Source organism: Rhopalosiphum maidis, chromosome 4 (genome assembly GCF_003676215.2).
Source record: "Rhopalosiphum maidis isolate BTI-1 chromosome 4, ASM367621v3, whole genome shotgun sequence".
NCBI classification, from domain to species: domain Eukaryota; kingdom Metazoa; phylum Arthropoda; class Insecta; order Hemiptera; family Aphididae; genus Rhopalosiphum; species Rhopalosiphum maidis.
This window is the reverse complement of record NC_040880.1, coordinates 11,386,973-11,403,468: the sequence shown is the minus strand read 5'-3', so window position 1 is coordinate 11,403,468 and position 16,496 is coordinate 11,386,973. Positions and strand designations below refer to the sequence as shown.

Genomic DNA, 16,496 nt, shown 5'->3' with positions numbered 1-16,496 from the left:
AAATGGGAAATTTTATTAATTTTGTTATGATAATAATTAATAATTTAATTACCGTTAAAGGTTAGATTGTCGTTACGCTCAAACATCATACTTCACTATAATAGTTTCAAAGAATATTACACGAATTTAGCTACTACCGAACCTACTTTTTTCTAATAAACAGTATTTACTCGTTGTGTACATTAAAAATTATAATTAATAGTAGCATACGCAATAATATAAAATATATTCTAAATAAGGTTTAGTTATTTCAAAATAAAAAAAATATCTCCAGCCATGCAATATTTAAACAGAAATAAATTTTTGATAAACATAGGTAGATTATCACTCCTTATAATTACTTAAAACCTTTACTTGATATAATTATTGCTATTTTAAATACCCGAGTTCTTCAGGTCCTATACAGAGTTGTTATTTTTTTTTTATATAAACAATAGTTCAAAAATTTATCATCTATTATAATATCTATTTTTACTCATACAATTATATAATCGTATTAATAAATTTAATTTGAATAAATGTCACATTCTTAGTATGACTTACTACTTACGATATTACACTAAATAAATATTTATGTAGATAAAAAATAATAATATCTACCAATCAAAGTAATACTTAGATACTAAACATTTCTTCTTTTTTTTGTCGTCAAGAGTAATAATTTATATATCATTATTATTATGTTATGGAAATGTATGGTTATAATTAATTATTTATAACCATAAAGGACAATGTTCAATTATTTATAGTAAACATTTTTTAATGATTAAATTAATATGCAAATACCTTAAAACTAATTCTTGTTTGCATATTATAATTCATTAATAAATTTAAAAACTTATTATTCATTCATAAATATTTATTGATTACAGGGAGCAACAAAATTGACAAAGGATGATATCGAAAGAGTATTTTCATTGTATGATCGAGTAAGTATATATAGATATATAATATGAATCATAACAAAATTAACTGTATTTTGAATAATTTCTAGACATTATAATTTTTTTATAAAATAGGTATGAGTATGTTAATTATTTGAACTATATTTAACTATAGCAAGTATCAAAAGTCCAAATGATTATTTTATTAATTGTTTAAAAGCAACAAATATCAGAATTATCAGAATATCATTATCGTTGCTTTCAATTTTCACTTTGAAAATATTAAATTTTTTATTTAATTTATTCCCTAAAAATTCAAAATATTATCTTAAATTAATTATTTGTATGATTATACATATTTGTATACAATTTTATAATCAAATTTATTATTCTTTTTACTTTTTTATTTTTTCTTCAACCTTTTAATAAAAAAATAAATAAACTGAGACAGAGCACATTTTTAGTGACCTTTAAGACATCTTAAAGACTTAAGCGGTTAATTGAACTGTGTAATATCTAAACCTATGGTTGAGCTTTTTATTAAAACTAAAACATGACACAAAAATGGTATGAAAAACATTTCTTTTAAATTAAATTACACTGCACAATATAAAAAGGTTAATGGCTTTTATATGGTACATTTATTTGAGAAGGCTGCAAGAAACAAATTAACCATTAAAAATATTTATTAGTAAGTAGGTACCTACATAATTTAATAACGAAGTGGATTTTTTTCTTATCTGTCTTTATGTCTCTCGAAATATTAAATGACATAAATTTATATTCAGTGTATACAATAAGTATTTTTTTTTTTATTTTTTTTTTTTTTGTAAATATTTATACTTCAAGATTTTCATAATAAAAACATTAATAATAGGATTACTTATAGGCTATAGCTGAACTAACAAAATCGTCAGTGTCCCGTTTAACTGATACTACCATAGTATTATCACAAAAAGTTGTTTTAATAAAACTTTTCAGTAAAAAAAACTTTTATTTACTATTTATATCTAATATAACAGATAACTATTTATAAACTACTACAGGATATACTTTTTCGGTGAAATAAATTACGTATCGTTGGAGTAAACTATCTATCTATAGATGATTCGAGTTTGATTTCGATATGAAATAAAAAAGCCATTTAATTGAACCATTTCTTTTTCAAGAATTGTGTATATTTTACATTTTCGTACTATTATCATACTTCTATATTTGATTTTCTGAAAAAAAATAGGTCACTTTCAAGAGTTTATTATAGTTTCATCAAATAGCTATTAAATTTAATAAAAACATTGCAAAAATTGTATTAAATGAACTGATCTGTAATGGATACGAGTATAATCATATTAGGTACTATATTACTAGGTATCATATTACCAAAATGGTCTTTCGCAATAAGTGACAATAATATTATGGACATGATTTTATAAGTTATTTTCCGAATAAAAATTCCTCAATAAAAGAACATTTTATAAAAAAAAACCTATTGCTTACAAACATTTTCAAACTACGTCAAAATGTATTCACGCAAAACGATTTTTATTTTGTTGCTTACAATTTTACTGCATCATTAGACAAGATAGTCCACATTTAGAAAAACATTTAAAAAAAAAAACATAAATAAAATGCATTACTTTATGAACAAATATATACTGAAGATATAATATAATTAATAATTATACTAATTTATACTTGTGACTTTTTATAAATTATAATTACATATAACTGATGCATTGTTTTTTGATGTAATTTAATATTAATATAAAACCTAACACGAATAATATAATATACATTTATTTAATGAAACAGATCTTAATTTTTACTAAAAACTTATTTGTTTACTTTACAAGTTTGTTTTACAGAAATTACTTCAAAAAAATTATTTCGTAATAACTATAAAAACATATTAGGTACATATTGCATATTTGTATACTAAATATGATGTATTAAATATTATATTTAATTCACACAAAAGTTTTCAAAATAATTTTATACCAAGATGGTTTTAAGTTAAATTATTTGATAAAAAGGTACATAATTACATTTTTAGTCAAGATACATACATACATATATATATATAATTATTTAATATTTTAATTTTTAACTAAGTTATTTGACAAACTTTTTACATAAAATAAGACTTTTAAAATAATTTAATTAATTATAACTGTCAGAGAATAATACCAGTATTAAAAAACCGACTATAATATTATATAAACCAAAACCATTATTACCGTCTACTTATAATATATTGTATTTTTAGTCTTGTGATTTACACATAGCTGCACACGAATTGTTCAAAATCCTAATAACTTTAAAAGTTTACTGTGTCGCTTTTTTTAACGGATATATGTGAATATCAAGATGAATGAAATAGATTAAGAAGTATGGTAAAGCAAGTCAAAACACGCCTCTCCGATAATACGCTTAAGTCCAAACGTTTTACTTTTACATTATGTCCATTGTGGTTTTGGTCGTTTGACAATAATATGGTCTTAACTCTACCGAATTTTTTTTCGTTTATATATACAATATAAACGTGATAAGAATAGATAAGAACTCATGAGTGCAAGTGCGCTCTTGCGTTAACGTACATTGTTTAGTTTTTAAACTATAGACAATAGACATTATTCATAATAATATAATGTATACTGTGAAACTTCTAAATACCAGACACTTTCAGTCACCCAAATTTATTTTACTATTTAAAAGAATTGGGATGAATGAAAAAATGTACAATATCAATAAATATTAAAACATGATACATACATATGTTTATTTGTAATTATATCCACGGTTTTTGTTTTACTAACACCAAATTTGTCTGCAAACGTAATAATGCACGAACGCCAATATTTTTGTTGCACAAATGTGAAATTCAAAAATGTTAATTTTTTCTTTTAATGTTAACAGTTTTCTCTTACTGGCCATTGCGTACAACAATTTACTTCCATAAAAGACGGTGTTTTATTTAAAACCTACAATACGATTAAATACAAATTCCCATTAGGACAACATCACATGACGATAAAAATATTTAAAAAACTTTTTAGCGGATACGCCGAATGTGATGGCCAATACTATGATAGATAAGATAAATAATAATAGTATATAATTATATGCAAAATGTTCATTGTAATAAATATACTTAGAAAATATTACGATAAAAATTATCAAAATCTAATTATAAAAACTCCGTTATTTAGGTAGTGTCCCGTATTTATAGGTTTTCCTATAGATGAGACGTAGTGAAAAGGGTCCCGGTTCTCGAAAAAACTATTTGAAGGTATCCACTATTTAGAGGTGTCCGTTAAAGGAGGTTTCACAGTTGTTGTATTCTACAACATTTTTACGTGTGTACACATGTTTTGAAATTAAAAAGTCTAATATAGCGCCTATACTCATAATTATTTGCAGGATAACAATGGCACGATTGAAAACGAGGAACTTCGCGGCTTTCTAAAGGATCTGCTCGAGCTGGTTAAAAAGGTCTGTTATTTTATAATATTATGCGATATTATTATATGTGTTTACAGCATGCACAATGTATACATACTTATACTTAATACGCCTATAGTGTACGGCATATTGCTACTCGCAAGGTCCTTAGAACAATAATATTATATTAACTCTTCAATTTTATACACTTATATGTATATAGGTATTAGGTACCTATATAATACCTCTTATACCTATAATGTCATAATGCCTGTATAGACTTAATGAAATTGTCATCGCCGGTGTATTGTGTTATGACGCGTGTTGTTATAATATTATAAACTTACCAGAAAGGTATACTACAGAATGTTATAATTACTCACTGTTGGTTTTGTAGGATTATGATGCTGACGACTTGCAAGACTTCGAGGAAACTATACTGCGAGGGGTGGATTACAACGACGACGGGAAAATCAACAGGAAAGAGTTGACAATGATACTCCTTGCACTGGCGAAGCACAACCAGGAGGACGACTCTGCCGCTAAAAAGGAATAACTGTTTTTAAACTCCAACCAATCGTCGTATGCAGAAAAAAAAATAATAATAATAAGTAATCATGCACACTATTGCGTATTTCCGTGACGAAATCCGTATGCATTTGTTGTTATTTTGATATTATTATTAACTAAACTTAAGTACGTTTGTTGTTTTAAATTTTAACTGTAGGAATATTATTCTGTTTTGTTTTGTTATTATCATTGTAACTCGGAAGCAATAATTTCCATTCCATAATAATATTATATAATATTAGGTTAATGGCTAAGAATTTCATTCTTGTTGCACTATACTTGCACTTTTGTCTTTCGATTTTCGTTTTAATTAATAACTAAAAAAAAAATCATCTCTTCCAGAGGTAAATATAAAACAATAATCATACCTAACAGTTGTTTTTATAGCATGCATAGATGCTATAATATTATAAAAGATCTACTATACTAAAATAATTAATACGCTACTTTTTATAGGCCAGTTATCATAGCCTATTAATATAATATGATTAAAATTGTATTCATTTTTAACTTATTAACATTATACAGTAGTCATTATTTTAGTGAATAGTATTAAATGTTTAAAACAGCCGTTACTCATTATAGTGTTATTTTAATTGATTGTTTCCGATATTCTGATATTAGTGCAGTAGATATACATAGTTATATTATGTTTAAACGTACATATATTTTAAAATTTTAAATCTAAGTGTTCTTTTATTATTATAACTCGTTTCCGTATATACAAATAATATAATAACTATAACTGAATATGCGTGTAGTTTTTAATTATTTTTTTAACTCTAAAATATAATAGTACTATTATATTGGGGATGAAGTTACAGCATTGTGGACTCTATTTTTACTATAAATTATTTTTTGGATTATGTTTTTGAAAATATTAATCAATTTAAAAATTCAAATAAGTAGTTTCTCTGGTTTCTCGGTTAATAAAATGTTTATACTAAACTACTAAAGGATATAACAGTTCTTAAAAATGTTTGATCTAGTATATGAACGATTTTTATAAATTATTAATGTTAATAGTTTAAGAGAACACCATACCCGCATATGTTGTTTCTGTATTACTAACGAACATCATAACAAATTTGCGTTCAGTAAAACACATTTTGTAATGTTAGCTTTAATTTTAGAGTAAATTTATTTATTATCGAATTTAAAGATGAGAATATTATCAAGAAAATGACAATACTCTTATTGATATTGTCATTTTAAAGTGAATTAAAGCTATGCACAATATTATAACTTTAAAATGTTCATAACTCACTTTAAATTGATAATATCAATAAAAGGATATGTCATTTCTAGATAATGTTCTTACCTTATTAAAGCCAACATCACAACATGTGGTGAACGGAAATTTGTTATAATTTACTTTAGTAAGACAGACAACACATGCGAGTATATGGCGTCCTCAAAATATAAATTACTATTCACTAATGAGTTTAAATCACCATAGTCATATCTTTCAAACTCATTATCATGAATCTATAATCCTTAGGTTAAGTTAGATCACAAACAACCAAGTTAAATAACTCATAAACTTTTCGTTTGAAATTTAAGTCTGATATGTTACATTATCCATTAAATAATTTATAATAGAAAGGGGAGATTATTATTTGAAAAAAATAACCAGAAGTTTGCATCACCTTAAGACACTCTTTTAGTACATAAAAACTCAAGAATTTGAAAATATGATTTTAGAGTAAAATGACATTACTGTGAGTTTATATTTTACACCTATTTGAAAAACTGTGAACATATTATCTGCAATCATGACGTAGAACTGTAGACCACCCACAGGCACGTATCCAGAGGTTCGTGGGATCTGAACTTCGCAAGAAATTTTTAAAAATAAAAAACAAAAGGTTTAATCATGTAAAAAAATGAACATAAAAATTGATTTCAAAATTATTTAAACCCCTCCCCCCCAAAAAAAAAAATAAATAAATAAATAAATAAAATAAAATCCTAGCTACATGTAGACCATCTCACTATACTCTAAACTGTATAATGTGTATATAGTGTAGACCAGCGGTTCCCAAACTCTTGTTTGAGCTGGCCCGGTTATTAATATTTTCCCCTTCGTATCCCACCAAAATATTTTATATTTATCATTGTATAAAAATACAAAATAAAACACATTTGAATGTCCTCAGTCGAATTTTATAATAAAATTGAAGCGTTAATTTGTAACAACAATGTAATAATTACAATATAGTTACTAATTATATCAAATTATCAAACTATAATATGTTCAATAATACGATTTAATACGAGAATTTTATTAAATTCTCTGACCCGGTATTATATTTTCGTGGCTTGGTAGTGAGTCGCAACCCACCATTTGGAAAACGCTGTTGTACACCAATGTGTTCCACTCTTGATTCTATGCAGTATTGCAGTGTGCACTATTTGCACTACAGTCTATGGAGGATCATACTTGTACATAATTGCACATTGTCTAATAAATATAATTTCTATCACAAGCAACTCAAAATTCAAATATATTTACTGGTTTATAATATTTTAACAGTAATGTTCTTTCTCTAATGGCAGAGTATAGAAAAATTCTTATTACTTATGAAGAAGTTTAATATATATATACAAATTGGTCAAAAAGAAGAGGAAATTAAATTTAATAATTTAACTATAAGTTCACATAGCATATACATTTTATATCAAAGTGTATTAAATATATATATATATATATATACTTTTTATTATTAATCATTACAATTCAGTGTAATGTTAGTTGTAAATAATTATAATTATTGTTATATTTAAACTCAACATTCTTTACATTTTAAAAGGTCATTTTTGTAACTGCAAGGCATAGGTATAATATGAAGCCAGTAATTTAAATTTAGGATGGTTTTTGTGCGTCTCGTATAGTCATATAGTCGTATACCTGTAAAGCTTTTACAACCATGAATGAAATATATTTTAAAACAGAACAAATAGCATTTTATATGTATATCTTCATAATATATTAAATGCATTTAAAATTCAAAGAGATCATCTATACAACTTTAACGATGAGTGCATACAATATCTTTTGTGTACTCTGTGATGTTCTTTATAATTTATTTTTAACTTTATATTCTGTGTAACAAATGCAATCCCTTCAAAAATGTATATCGTCACTATACTATGTACGAACAGAAGCATAAATACTATTTTATAGATACCTTATACGTTAAAATTATTCTTTACGAGTTAAAAAAAATTAGTTCAAAATTATAACCTATACTTAAATTTAATACTAAAAGACACTACAACGAATACAATAAATAATTTAATAGGTATGTTAGATTAAATAAATAATAATAATAGCTATGTAACTTAGCTTTCAGCGGATGTCAATAAATGTACAGCGTACCTATTACCTAAAATAGAGTATATCACTGTAATAGATGTGTTAAACTTTTGACATTTAATGATAAATCATGATAGATTCATAAATAATATATAACCCATATGGGTACGATTAAAAACATTTTAAATTCTGATGAAGACGATTTATATTATAACTTTTTGATAACTAAGGTAGTTAAGTTAGGAAAAATGTCAATGACTTTCCACCAAAATTTTAATGAACCATAATTAATAAAACAAAATTAAAACTCTTGTTTGGATTTGGAAAATTAAGTAATACTTTACAACATTTTTTTTATAATAATAGCAATATAAACCATATTATTATAATAAATATTTGTACATAATAATTAACTTAACCATTTTAATTTTAGAAATTAGAATCTTGCTTTAAGAATAGCGAATGGTTTTATAATATCTCCATATTATGATAACTTCATGTCTTCATTTACAAAAAGACGACTCAATTGTTAGAATGATTGCCTTTGAAACAAAGCAGTTCGCGATAAGAGCAATACCACCGGGATTGTTGAATTAAATTTAAACATGAATTCATGCATATCATATCCAACACGGTTGACATCCAGTATCTCGGTTTTGTGGCCCGCATATTCTATTTTTCTATTTATTATAATAAAAAACTATTTTTTATACAATGCACAGAAGACTTGTGGATTATTTTTACGATTTATTATGACTATATAAATTATAATGAATCAAAGCAGATATTATATTGTATATTATTATAGGTGCAATTATTTTTTGTAAATATAAAATAGGTAAGGACTTTTCTATTTTTTTTTTATATATATACTATACCGATAGTATTATTATAGTTGTTAATCAAATGATGTTTTTGTCAATTATTTTACACAATATATTACGCGTTTTTGACTTGGCACATTAATGCCTATAATAATAAGAATAATAAATTAATAACACCACGTTTGCTGATTATAATACATATGTACCTATATATATATATATCTATATACAGGATCTATGCACATGACGCCCCAAATCCGCACTGCCAGTCTCTGCCACCCACCGAAAGCAGCAAGCTCCGGGTACGGTTTTCCCGGGCCGAAACGTATAATGCGGTTTTTTGATCTCGATACCGTAGTGTTGTAAACTCGGGATCCTGACACCCGCCGCCACCACCTGTCCTGTCGCAGCAGGCGCTGCTATCAAGTCCTGGGCACGGTCGGCATGGCGACGGGGCCACCGACGTAAACAACACACAACGCCGCGCGACCCGCTCGAGCACACCATAACGAGCAGCTCATGGAGAAAACGAACCGCGAGACGGAAAAAGGAAAAGGTAATCAAATTTCGACAAGCGATATAGATAGATAGCTGCTGCCAAGCGCTTGACAACCGCGGACGGTGGTTGTAGCAGAGCGTCGATGGACAAAAGACAACCGTAATCGTTTTGTTATCGAGTGCGAATAAAAAAAACACATCGTACGGAGTGCTGCTTTGGCGCACCCTGTGTTCGCGGTGTATAGCGGAAGTACCCCTCGACCGCTGACCACTAGCATCGCCGACGACATCCCCCGTCCCGGCACTAATGGGTTCATCTGCCGATTTCAAGAGTCTCGAAGATGAACTGATCGACAATGTGGAGAAGGACGTGCGTTACTGGCAACAGAACGACGCCAAGTTGAGGGCCGTGAAGAGCGTGTCTACTTACCAAGAGTTCAGGTAAATTTCGGGCTTCTCGTCCGCGGCGGCAATCCCACACCAGACATAGGTTTTCAACGCACGCCACCTTTTGCAGTGATATCGTCAAGGCGGCTCATTTGCGTCCGCTATCCAAGAAAGAAATCGAGTGCAAGAGCAACCCTTCCGCGGTGTGGAATAACGTAGTGGCAACTCACAACATGCAGGACAGCAAGCAGCTGAGTTCTGATTTTGTGGTGAGTACCTGACAACGATTTTAATCTACAACCGTGTACGTTGTTTCATGTGCAAACTGTTTTTATTATTTTCATCTGTTAGGTCGCCGATGTTGACATCAAGGATAACATACCGAGCGCTTGCTCTCCAATAGTCCAAGAGTTTATTTTGAGTTTCCATCGTCTTAGCACAGCCAAACACAGGTACAAGTATTTGAGTTTACATGGTGCTGAAAATGTGGCTGCTACGTTTCATACCGAAGAGATACCTCCATCTATCCTTGTCGAACTCTTCGAAACACTACTTATATTTCCGTCAAATAGTGTCCCCGATATAGTTGCAGTCACCAGACTTTTAGATGTGATCACCGGTACAAAAAGGTATGTCTACCTCAGCTAGAGTGAAATATTACTGTAGACTACTATTTTATTAATTACTCTTTTTTCGTTTAGATTTGAATTAGCCATCGAGTTTTTGAGTTCAACTGAATTGGACACATTGTGTAATCTGTTCAACAAACTAGAGGAGAGTCTCAAGTCTGGTCAACAAGATTTGGCTGAACAAGGAGTGACTGAATGGAGTTTGAGTACACTAAGGAGAAAATATAAAGTTTAATCAAATAACGATCGTTCAGTTTTAATAGTGAATATATTCCTGATCCTCCATACCTTATACTTACCTACATATCACATAAATCCTTTTACCATTTTAAGTGTTTATAGCGGGAGAATAAAATAACGACTGTTATTATGGTCACATCACAGATGCAATTTCTTTATAACATCCCATTTAAAATATCCCATCACACAATTTGTGGCAATATGTATTATTTATTTTATTTTTATTATGAAAGACTGATTATACTCCCAATATAATATTATAATTATACTGGTTATCATTTTATTTTGCTTTATAATATGTTGACAAAAATTTGTATTTGTTTTTTTTATGTATTCATTATTACAAAAATATAATATTTAAGACCAAATTATGATCTAGTTGATAGTTAAATCTGAAGACATCTATCAATTCCTTTAGTCCTAATATTCTAGTATTGTTTTATAATTTGAAACATATAAAAAGACCTATCTTATGAAGTATAATACATTATTTAGTAAACAAAAAAAATAATAAGCTAAATTATTAATTCAGTATTGTAAAAAAATATTTTTGATGATATTAAAATTTAAGTCACTGACTTAAGGAACAAAACAAAGAGCATCAATTTACTATTGTTATTTGTTAAATTTATAATTATGTATCAAAATAATTTTTTTATAATTTAAATATTTATTAATTATCATAAATTGCTTATACTTTTTACTTTTGTATTTCCATCAATTCTCTTGATCATAATATAATAGTACTAAGATTAAAAACTGATGATAGTACAATAATATTTGAACATAAAAATATTTTAATAACAGCTAATTGTTAATAATTAATAATTATATATACTACATCACACATTATTTGACTTTACATAATGTACCTACTTTGAAATTTTAAAATTTGTTTTGCATTTTTTCTTAAATCTGATTATATTCTGTGATATTATTTTGAATTATTATTTTGCTTGACCAGTAATGCTATCTTTACCAATATTATTAGTTATAGTATATTATTCAATATTGATAGTTTATCATTTAGCTTAAATATTAATCTTTTACCAATATACCTAAGAAAATATAAAAAAAAATATTTCAAGCTAAGAAATTTAACAAATATGTTTTATATTTGAAACAAATAATAAACATAATATATTATAAATAATCAAACTGTACAGCATATATTAAAATTGTTATGATAAATTTACTGAGATCATGACTAAAAATTTTGATGAAATAAAAAATGAATTTTAATTTGTATCGGAATTATACGGAGATGCGGTACTTGCGCTACCACTAGATGAACTATCAGCAGGCTTTTGTTCTAGCTCTTTTTGCTTTTCTTCTAAAATACCTGTAAACCATCAACAATAATATTAGTAACACACGCCTTAAGTTTACAATGAATCACAAAAATATAATCTTTACTTTTTTGGAAGTCTGGATATTGGACTTTAATCTTGGACCTGATCGTGGCTATCCTTTTAAATGTACTATCTAAGTCTTTGCGTAACTCTGTCAACATTTGAGTGTGCTTCTTTAGTTCCTGACTTGTGGTTTTTAGGTGACTCATAGATAACGCATTGCAATTGGTGAGCATTTCGTTGGTCTTCTCAAAACGCTGCAACCTTAAATCAGAGGCAAACACACATACACCATCAGAATAAATAATGAACTCAAAGTTTTTATGCTGTGTTAATGGTTTACATCTCTTTTTGGGCAATGATCATGGACTCCACGTCTTCCTGGTTTACAATACCGGCTATACCCTGTATGAACACCTCGGGCGCGGTATAGTTCTGAAAGCACTCGATGCTCGGCGTTTCATCTAATTCGCTAGTAGTGTCTGCCATCGAGGATGCTATGGTCAGATGTTCGTATAGAGCTAAAAATGATTTATAGACAATAATTACTACAGGAATAAAGAACTGAAACGAACCATATTAGATATGTAAACAGTTAAATCAAGATTCGATAACGAAATATTAGGATTGACAGGATTTATTGAACTTACACAAACAGTCAATTCTAATTTTTTATGTAGTAGTAAATAATGAATAATAATAAAAATTAAAAATCATCATAACAATGTTACAATAATAATAATAATAATTCGCAGGACAGTAGTAAGTTGTTTAGAGATAATACATTACTATCTACATCTATAACATCCGTGGTAAAAATAAAAAATGTAGCGTCTTTGATTTCTTATCAACTTTTTGAGGTTCTGACTTCTGAAAAGTCTTGTCTTCTGTAGTTTTGTGTACCTAAAGGCCAAATTCACAAATTACGATTGACACAGTTTGAGTTTACATTTTCAATAGTTAATAGTTATAAATTAATGTTTGTTCTTATCCATTAAAAATAAATCACAGCAAGCCGTGAAATCGATCGAGTAAGTCAACAAGATTGTATTTAATAATAATAATGTTGTAATGTATTGTTTCGTTTTGTTTGATCATCAGCGTTTTCAAATATGTCGCTGTCGAAAACAACAAACACTTATAATCGACAGAATTGGGAAGACTCCGTAAGTATCTTTTTCACAATCTACGAGTATTTTACATGACATTTTTAGCGAAGTCTAAATTATGGTTTGATAAGTCATGTTACCATTACTAAGTGTTTGAATTTCAGCAATATGAATGTGTTAAATTTGAAGAAATTTACTTAGACTGTTAAGAATTTTTTTATTGATAATTAAATAGTTATAATCTGTAGGTATCTGATATTTTATATGATTCATTAACATTAAAAGTTAATGTGTGCCGCAAGTACACCGTATATATATTGAATAGGTGAAATAGTCCTTTTAAAGTTTTAACACATGTACTTGCATATTTTTATCAATTTATAGTTTTATGAGTAAGAAATAAAATATATTATATAATTATATATATTGCATGACTTACATAACCAAGTATTTTTCTAGTCATTTTTATAATTACTTATTAGAAAAATAGGCAGAGTTGAATTAAGGGTTTTGACACCCATAAGCTATAATATATTTGTCTCCTCATTCTATACATTGATATTTTTCTCCAATAAAACATTATTGTATTTATTAATGTGTTATACTAAAAGGTTAAATTCAGATATGAATTCTAATGACAGGAAAATTAACATATTAATAACTAATAATATTTGGCTGTTATCACTTATTGTTGATATTTCCACATATCTTGTATAAATAATTCTTGTTATTAAGTTTAATTTAGGTAGTGGTTCTAGTGTTCATTTGTGAGATACGACTAATTATGAATAAATATACTATATACTTAACTACGACTGGTTCATTTTAAACACTATTTTGTTGGTATTATTTCATAAGATCGTAATGTATTCAAATTACCTATGCTTTTATTTTTAAAATAATGTTTCAACATCAAATATTATTTTGTGTTATATCAAATAACAATATGCTATTTTGTTTGTTGCCGCCATAGACTAGGCCTAAACAGTTACAGCGGTAATACAAACTTAAAAATAGGTACAAAAATTTAGTGTTTAAAATTTACAGATTTGTACAATAAACATTTACAATAAGTATCTACTGTTTTTGACAATTTTGTTGTACCAATGATGAATTCTAATGATATTAGTTGTATCAAAATATCCTAATGTCTTAAATTTGTTTTAGGACTTTCCAATTGTTTGTGAAACATGCTTAGGAGATAGCCCTTACTTGCGAATGGTAAGTGTATTTACCTAAAATAATTTTGAAATTTTATAACTGTTATTTTTTTGCTGTCCTGCTTTTTTTTAGGCAAAAGAAAAATATGGCAAGGAGTGTGAAGTTTGTGCAAGACCATTTACAGTATTCCGTTGGTGCCCAGGTGCTAGAATGCGTTTCAAGAAAACTGAAATATGTCAAACATGTGCACGTCTAAGAAATGCTTGCCAGACATGTTTATTGGATCTTGAATATGGACTTCCTTTACAAGTACATTTATTTAATTATTAGTCGATTAATTTGATATATTGATAACTTGAAATTTGTATTGATTATAGGTTCGAGATGCTGCATTAAAAATTAAAGAACAAATTCCCAAGTCTGATGTTAACAAAGAATATTTTGTTCAAAACATGGATTCTGAAGTAAAATAATTTAAATTTATATTTACCTAAAGTGTTAATAAATTAATTTATCTATTATATTTAGTTAGCCAAGATGGATGAAGCTGGTGGAAAATGTCAGAATGCTAGTGATGTATTGGCTAAAATGGCTCGTAAAGCTCCTTATTATGAACGTAACAGACCACACATTTGTTCATTTTGGGTGAAAGGTGAATGTCGACGAGGAGAAGAATGTCCATACCGTCATGAAAGACCTACAGACCCAGAAGATCCATTATCGAATCAGAATTTCAAAGACAGGTAATAATTTATAAATAATCTCACTATATTGTGACGCTCTCAAAATGTGCTAGTTTTACACATTTTTACTACTGGATTTTAAAGTTTTTACATTAAATGTTTTAGAAATTTATTAGATTTTTAATTTTTGTAACTTCTTTTCTGAAATATTTGTATTTGTATTTTTTTTAGATATTATGGTGTAAATGATCCAGTTGCCGAAAAAATGATGAACAGAGCCAGTGAAATGCCAAAACTAGAGAAACCAGAGGATCAAACAATCACAACACTTTATGTTGGTAACCTGAATGACATAACTACAGAAAAAGATTTGAGGTAAATTTTTATAATAAATGTTCAATTTATAATAGTTGCTAAAGATTTTGTTTTTTTAATTTTTAGGGATGTATTTTATCAATACGGAGAAATTCGAAATATTACTCATGTAGCTCATCAGAATTGCGCATTCATTCAATATACCACACGAGCTGCAGCTGAAGTGGCAGCTGAGAGCACTTATGGCCGTTTAACATTAGGTGGACATAAATTGAATGTTCGTTGGGGTCATGCTCAAGCACGTAAAGATAAAGAAACCACTAGTATAGCAGCTATGAAAGAAACCAAAATGAAACCTTCACCAGGATTACCTGCTCCATTACCCCCACTGCCCACTGAGTTACAAAACAATTTTTTCAACATTGCTCCTCAAACTGTGCCTGTTGTTGCTACTCCTTTCATACCTGTCATGCCAACATTACCTCACCCAAGTATGCCGTATATGTCAACACCTCTTTATCCACCTGGTACAAGCAAATGAAACTTTTTTTTTATTATAATTCATTTTTTACATTCTTCTGCTCTATGATTTAAGTATAACAGACAACTCAATTATCCCCAATTATTATATAACTACACAATTTAAATATCATATTTAGATATAATTTTAACTTATAAACATGTTTGCTGAACTAATAAAATTCTTAAAAGACATCAATTACGTAGTTTTTATTGTGTATTTACTTTAATATTATGTTTTGGGTGAAACATCAAACTCAATCATGACCTGGTAAACCTAACTTCTAATCCAAGTACTCGTATCAACAAAGTAATTAAGAAATATAACTTGATATATCTTACTTAGGACTGTCATAGAATTCTGTTTATTGACTAACTTTTTAGTCTTTGGTGAATTTATGCATTATATAGTTTCCTTGTAATTTAATGTAGCTGGTAAATCTTTTTTTTCTGATTACATAATTAAACCACAATCTAAAACAAATAATATTTAATTGACAGATTTTTACTGTATAAAAGTTATTATTAAAAATAGTTAACATTTCAATTAAGTAGTAGTGCTAAG

The 16,496-nt window shown here is 27.7% G+C and overlaps 4 protein-coding genes across 5 annotated transcripts in view; 3 read left to right on the top strand and 1 right to left on the bottom strand.

Moving 5' to 3' along the window:
• Positions 1 to 4,917, top strand: part of LOC113560461 (calbindin-32) — a 62,788-nt gene extending 57,871 nt beyond the window's left edge. The window contains exons 10-12 of the mRNA XM_026966342.1: positions 873 to 929; positions 4,305 to 4,376; positions 4,723 to 4,917. Coding sequence (XP_026822143.1) covers positions 873 to 929; positions 4,305 to 4,376; positions 4,723 to 4,881 — 288 coding nt within the window. The 3' untranslated portion in view covers positions 4,882 to 4,917. The remainder of the gene's footprint in view (positions 1 to 872; positions 930 to 4,304; positions 4,377 to 4,722) is intronic.
• A 4,601-nt stretch (positions 4,918 to 9,518) lies between these two features.
• LOC113548683 (coiled-coil domain-containing protein 103) lies at positions 9,519 to 11,075 on the top strand. The gene is made up of 4 exons (XM_026949693.1): positions 9,519 to 9,977; positions 10,054 to 10,192; positions 10,275 to 10,552; positions 10,625 to 11,075. The coding sequence occupies exons 1-4, from the start codon at positions 9,844 to 9,846 to the stop codon at positions 10,785 to 10,787; spliced, it is 714 nt and encodes a 237-aa protein (XP_026805494.1). The 5' UTR covers positions 9,519 to 9,843; the 3' UTR covers positions 10,788 to 11,075.
• Positions 11,076 to 11,953: 878 nt separating this feature from the next.
• On the bottom strand, positions 11,954 to 12,890 carry LOC113560414 (kxDL motif-containing protein CG10681). 2 transcript variants are annotated; one of them, XM_026966272.1, is made up of 4 exons: positions 12,795 to 12,890; positions 12,488 to 12,665; positions 12,209 to 12,408; positions 11,954 to 12,134 (listed from the first exon to the last, which is right to left on the bottom strand). In XM_026966272.1, exons 2-4 carry the CDS (start codon positions 12,631 to 12,633, stop codon positions 12,031 to 12,033), a joined length of 450 nt encoding a protein of 149 aa, XP_026822073.1. In that variant the 5' UTR covers positions 12,634 to 12,665; positions 12,795 to 12,890; the 3' UTR covers positions 11,954 to 12,030. The 2 variants fall into 2 exon arrangements, with proteins under 2 accessions (XP_026822073.1, XP_026822074.1); XM_026966273.1 differs by lacking the exon at positions 12,795 to 12,890 and having other exon boundaries at positions 12,488 to 12,785.
• Positions 12,891 to 13,005: 115 nt separating this feature from the next.
• LOC113560411 (pre-mRNA-splicing factor RBM22) lies at positions 13,006 to 16,130 on the top strand. Its single transcript, XM_026966270.1, has 8 exons — positions 13,006 to 13,175; positions 13,246 to 13,310; positions 14,421 to 14,474; positions 14,547 to 14,723; positions 14,792 to 14,878; positions 14,943 to 15,157; positions 15,329 to 15,472; positions 15,539 to 16,130. Exons 2-8 carry the CDS (start codon positions 13,257 to 13,259, stop codon positions 15,951 to 15,953), a joined length of 1,146 nt encoding a protein of 381 aa, XP_026822071.1. The 5' UTR covers positions 13,006 to 13,175; positions 13,246 to 13,256; the 3' UTR covers positions 15,954 to 16,130.
• Positions 16,131 to 16,496: the final 366 nt, after the last annotated feature.

What these genes read in the sequence shown, in the direction of transcription:
- LOC113548683 (XM_026949693.1), top strand. Translation starts at nt 9,844, where the DNA reads ATGGGTTCATCTGCCGATTTCAAGAGTCTCGAAGATGAACTGATCGAC. An exon ending in TCTACTTACCAAGAGTTCAG is followed by an intron (nt 9,978 to 10,053) that starts GTAAATTTCGGG and finishes CACCTTTTGCAG; the next exon opens with TGATATCGTCAAGGCGGCTC. An exon ending in GTGATCACCGGTACAAAAAG is followed by an intron (nt 10,553 to 10,624) that starts GTATGTCTACCT and finishes TTTTTCGTTTAG; the next exon opens with ATTTGAATTAGCCATCGAGT.
- LOC113560414 (XM_026966272.1), bottom strand. Translation starts at nt 12,633, where the DNA reads ATGGCAGACACTACTAGCGAATTAGATGAAACGCCGAGCATCGAGTGC. An exon ending in ATCATTGCCCAAAAAGAGAT is followed by an intron (nt 12,409 to 12,487) that starts GTAAACCATTAA and finishes CTCTGATTTAAG; the next exon opens with GTTGCAGCGTTTTGAGAAGA. An exon ending in ATATCCAGACTTCCAAAAAA is followed by an intron (nt 12,135 to 12,208) that starts GTAAAGATTATA and finishes GATGGTTTACAG; the next exon opens with GTATTTTAGAAGAAAAGCAA.
- LOC113560411 (XM_026966270.1), top strand. Translation starts at nt 13,257, where the DNA reads ATGTCGCTGTCGAAAACAACAAACACTTATAATCGACAGAATTGGGAA. An exon ending in AATCAGAATTTCAAAGACAG is followed by an intron (nt 15,158 to 15,328) that starts GTAATAATTTAT and finishes TATTTTTTTTAG; the next exon opens with ATATTATGGTGTAAATGATC. An exon ending in ACTACAGAAAAAGATTTGAG is followed by an intron (nt 15,473 to 15,538) that starts GTAAATTTTTAT and finishes TTTAATTTTTAG; the next exon opens with GGATGTATTTTATCAATACG.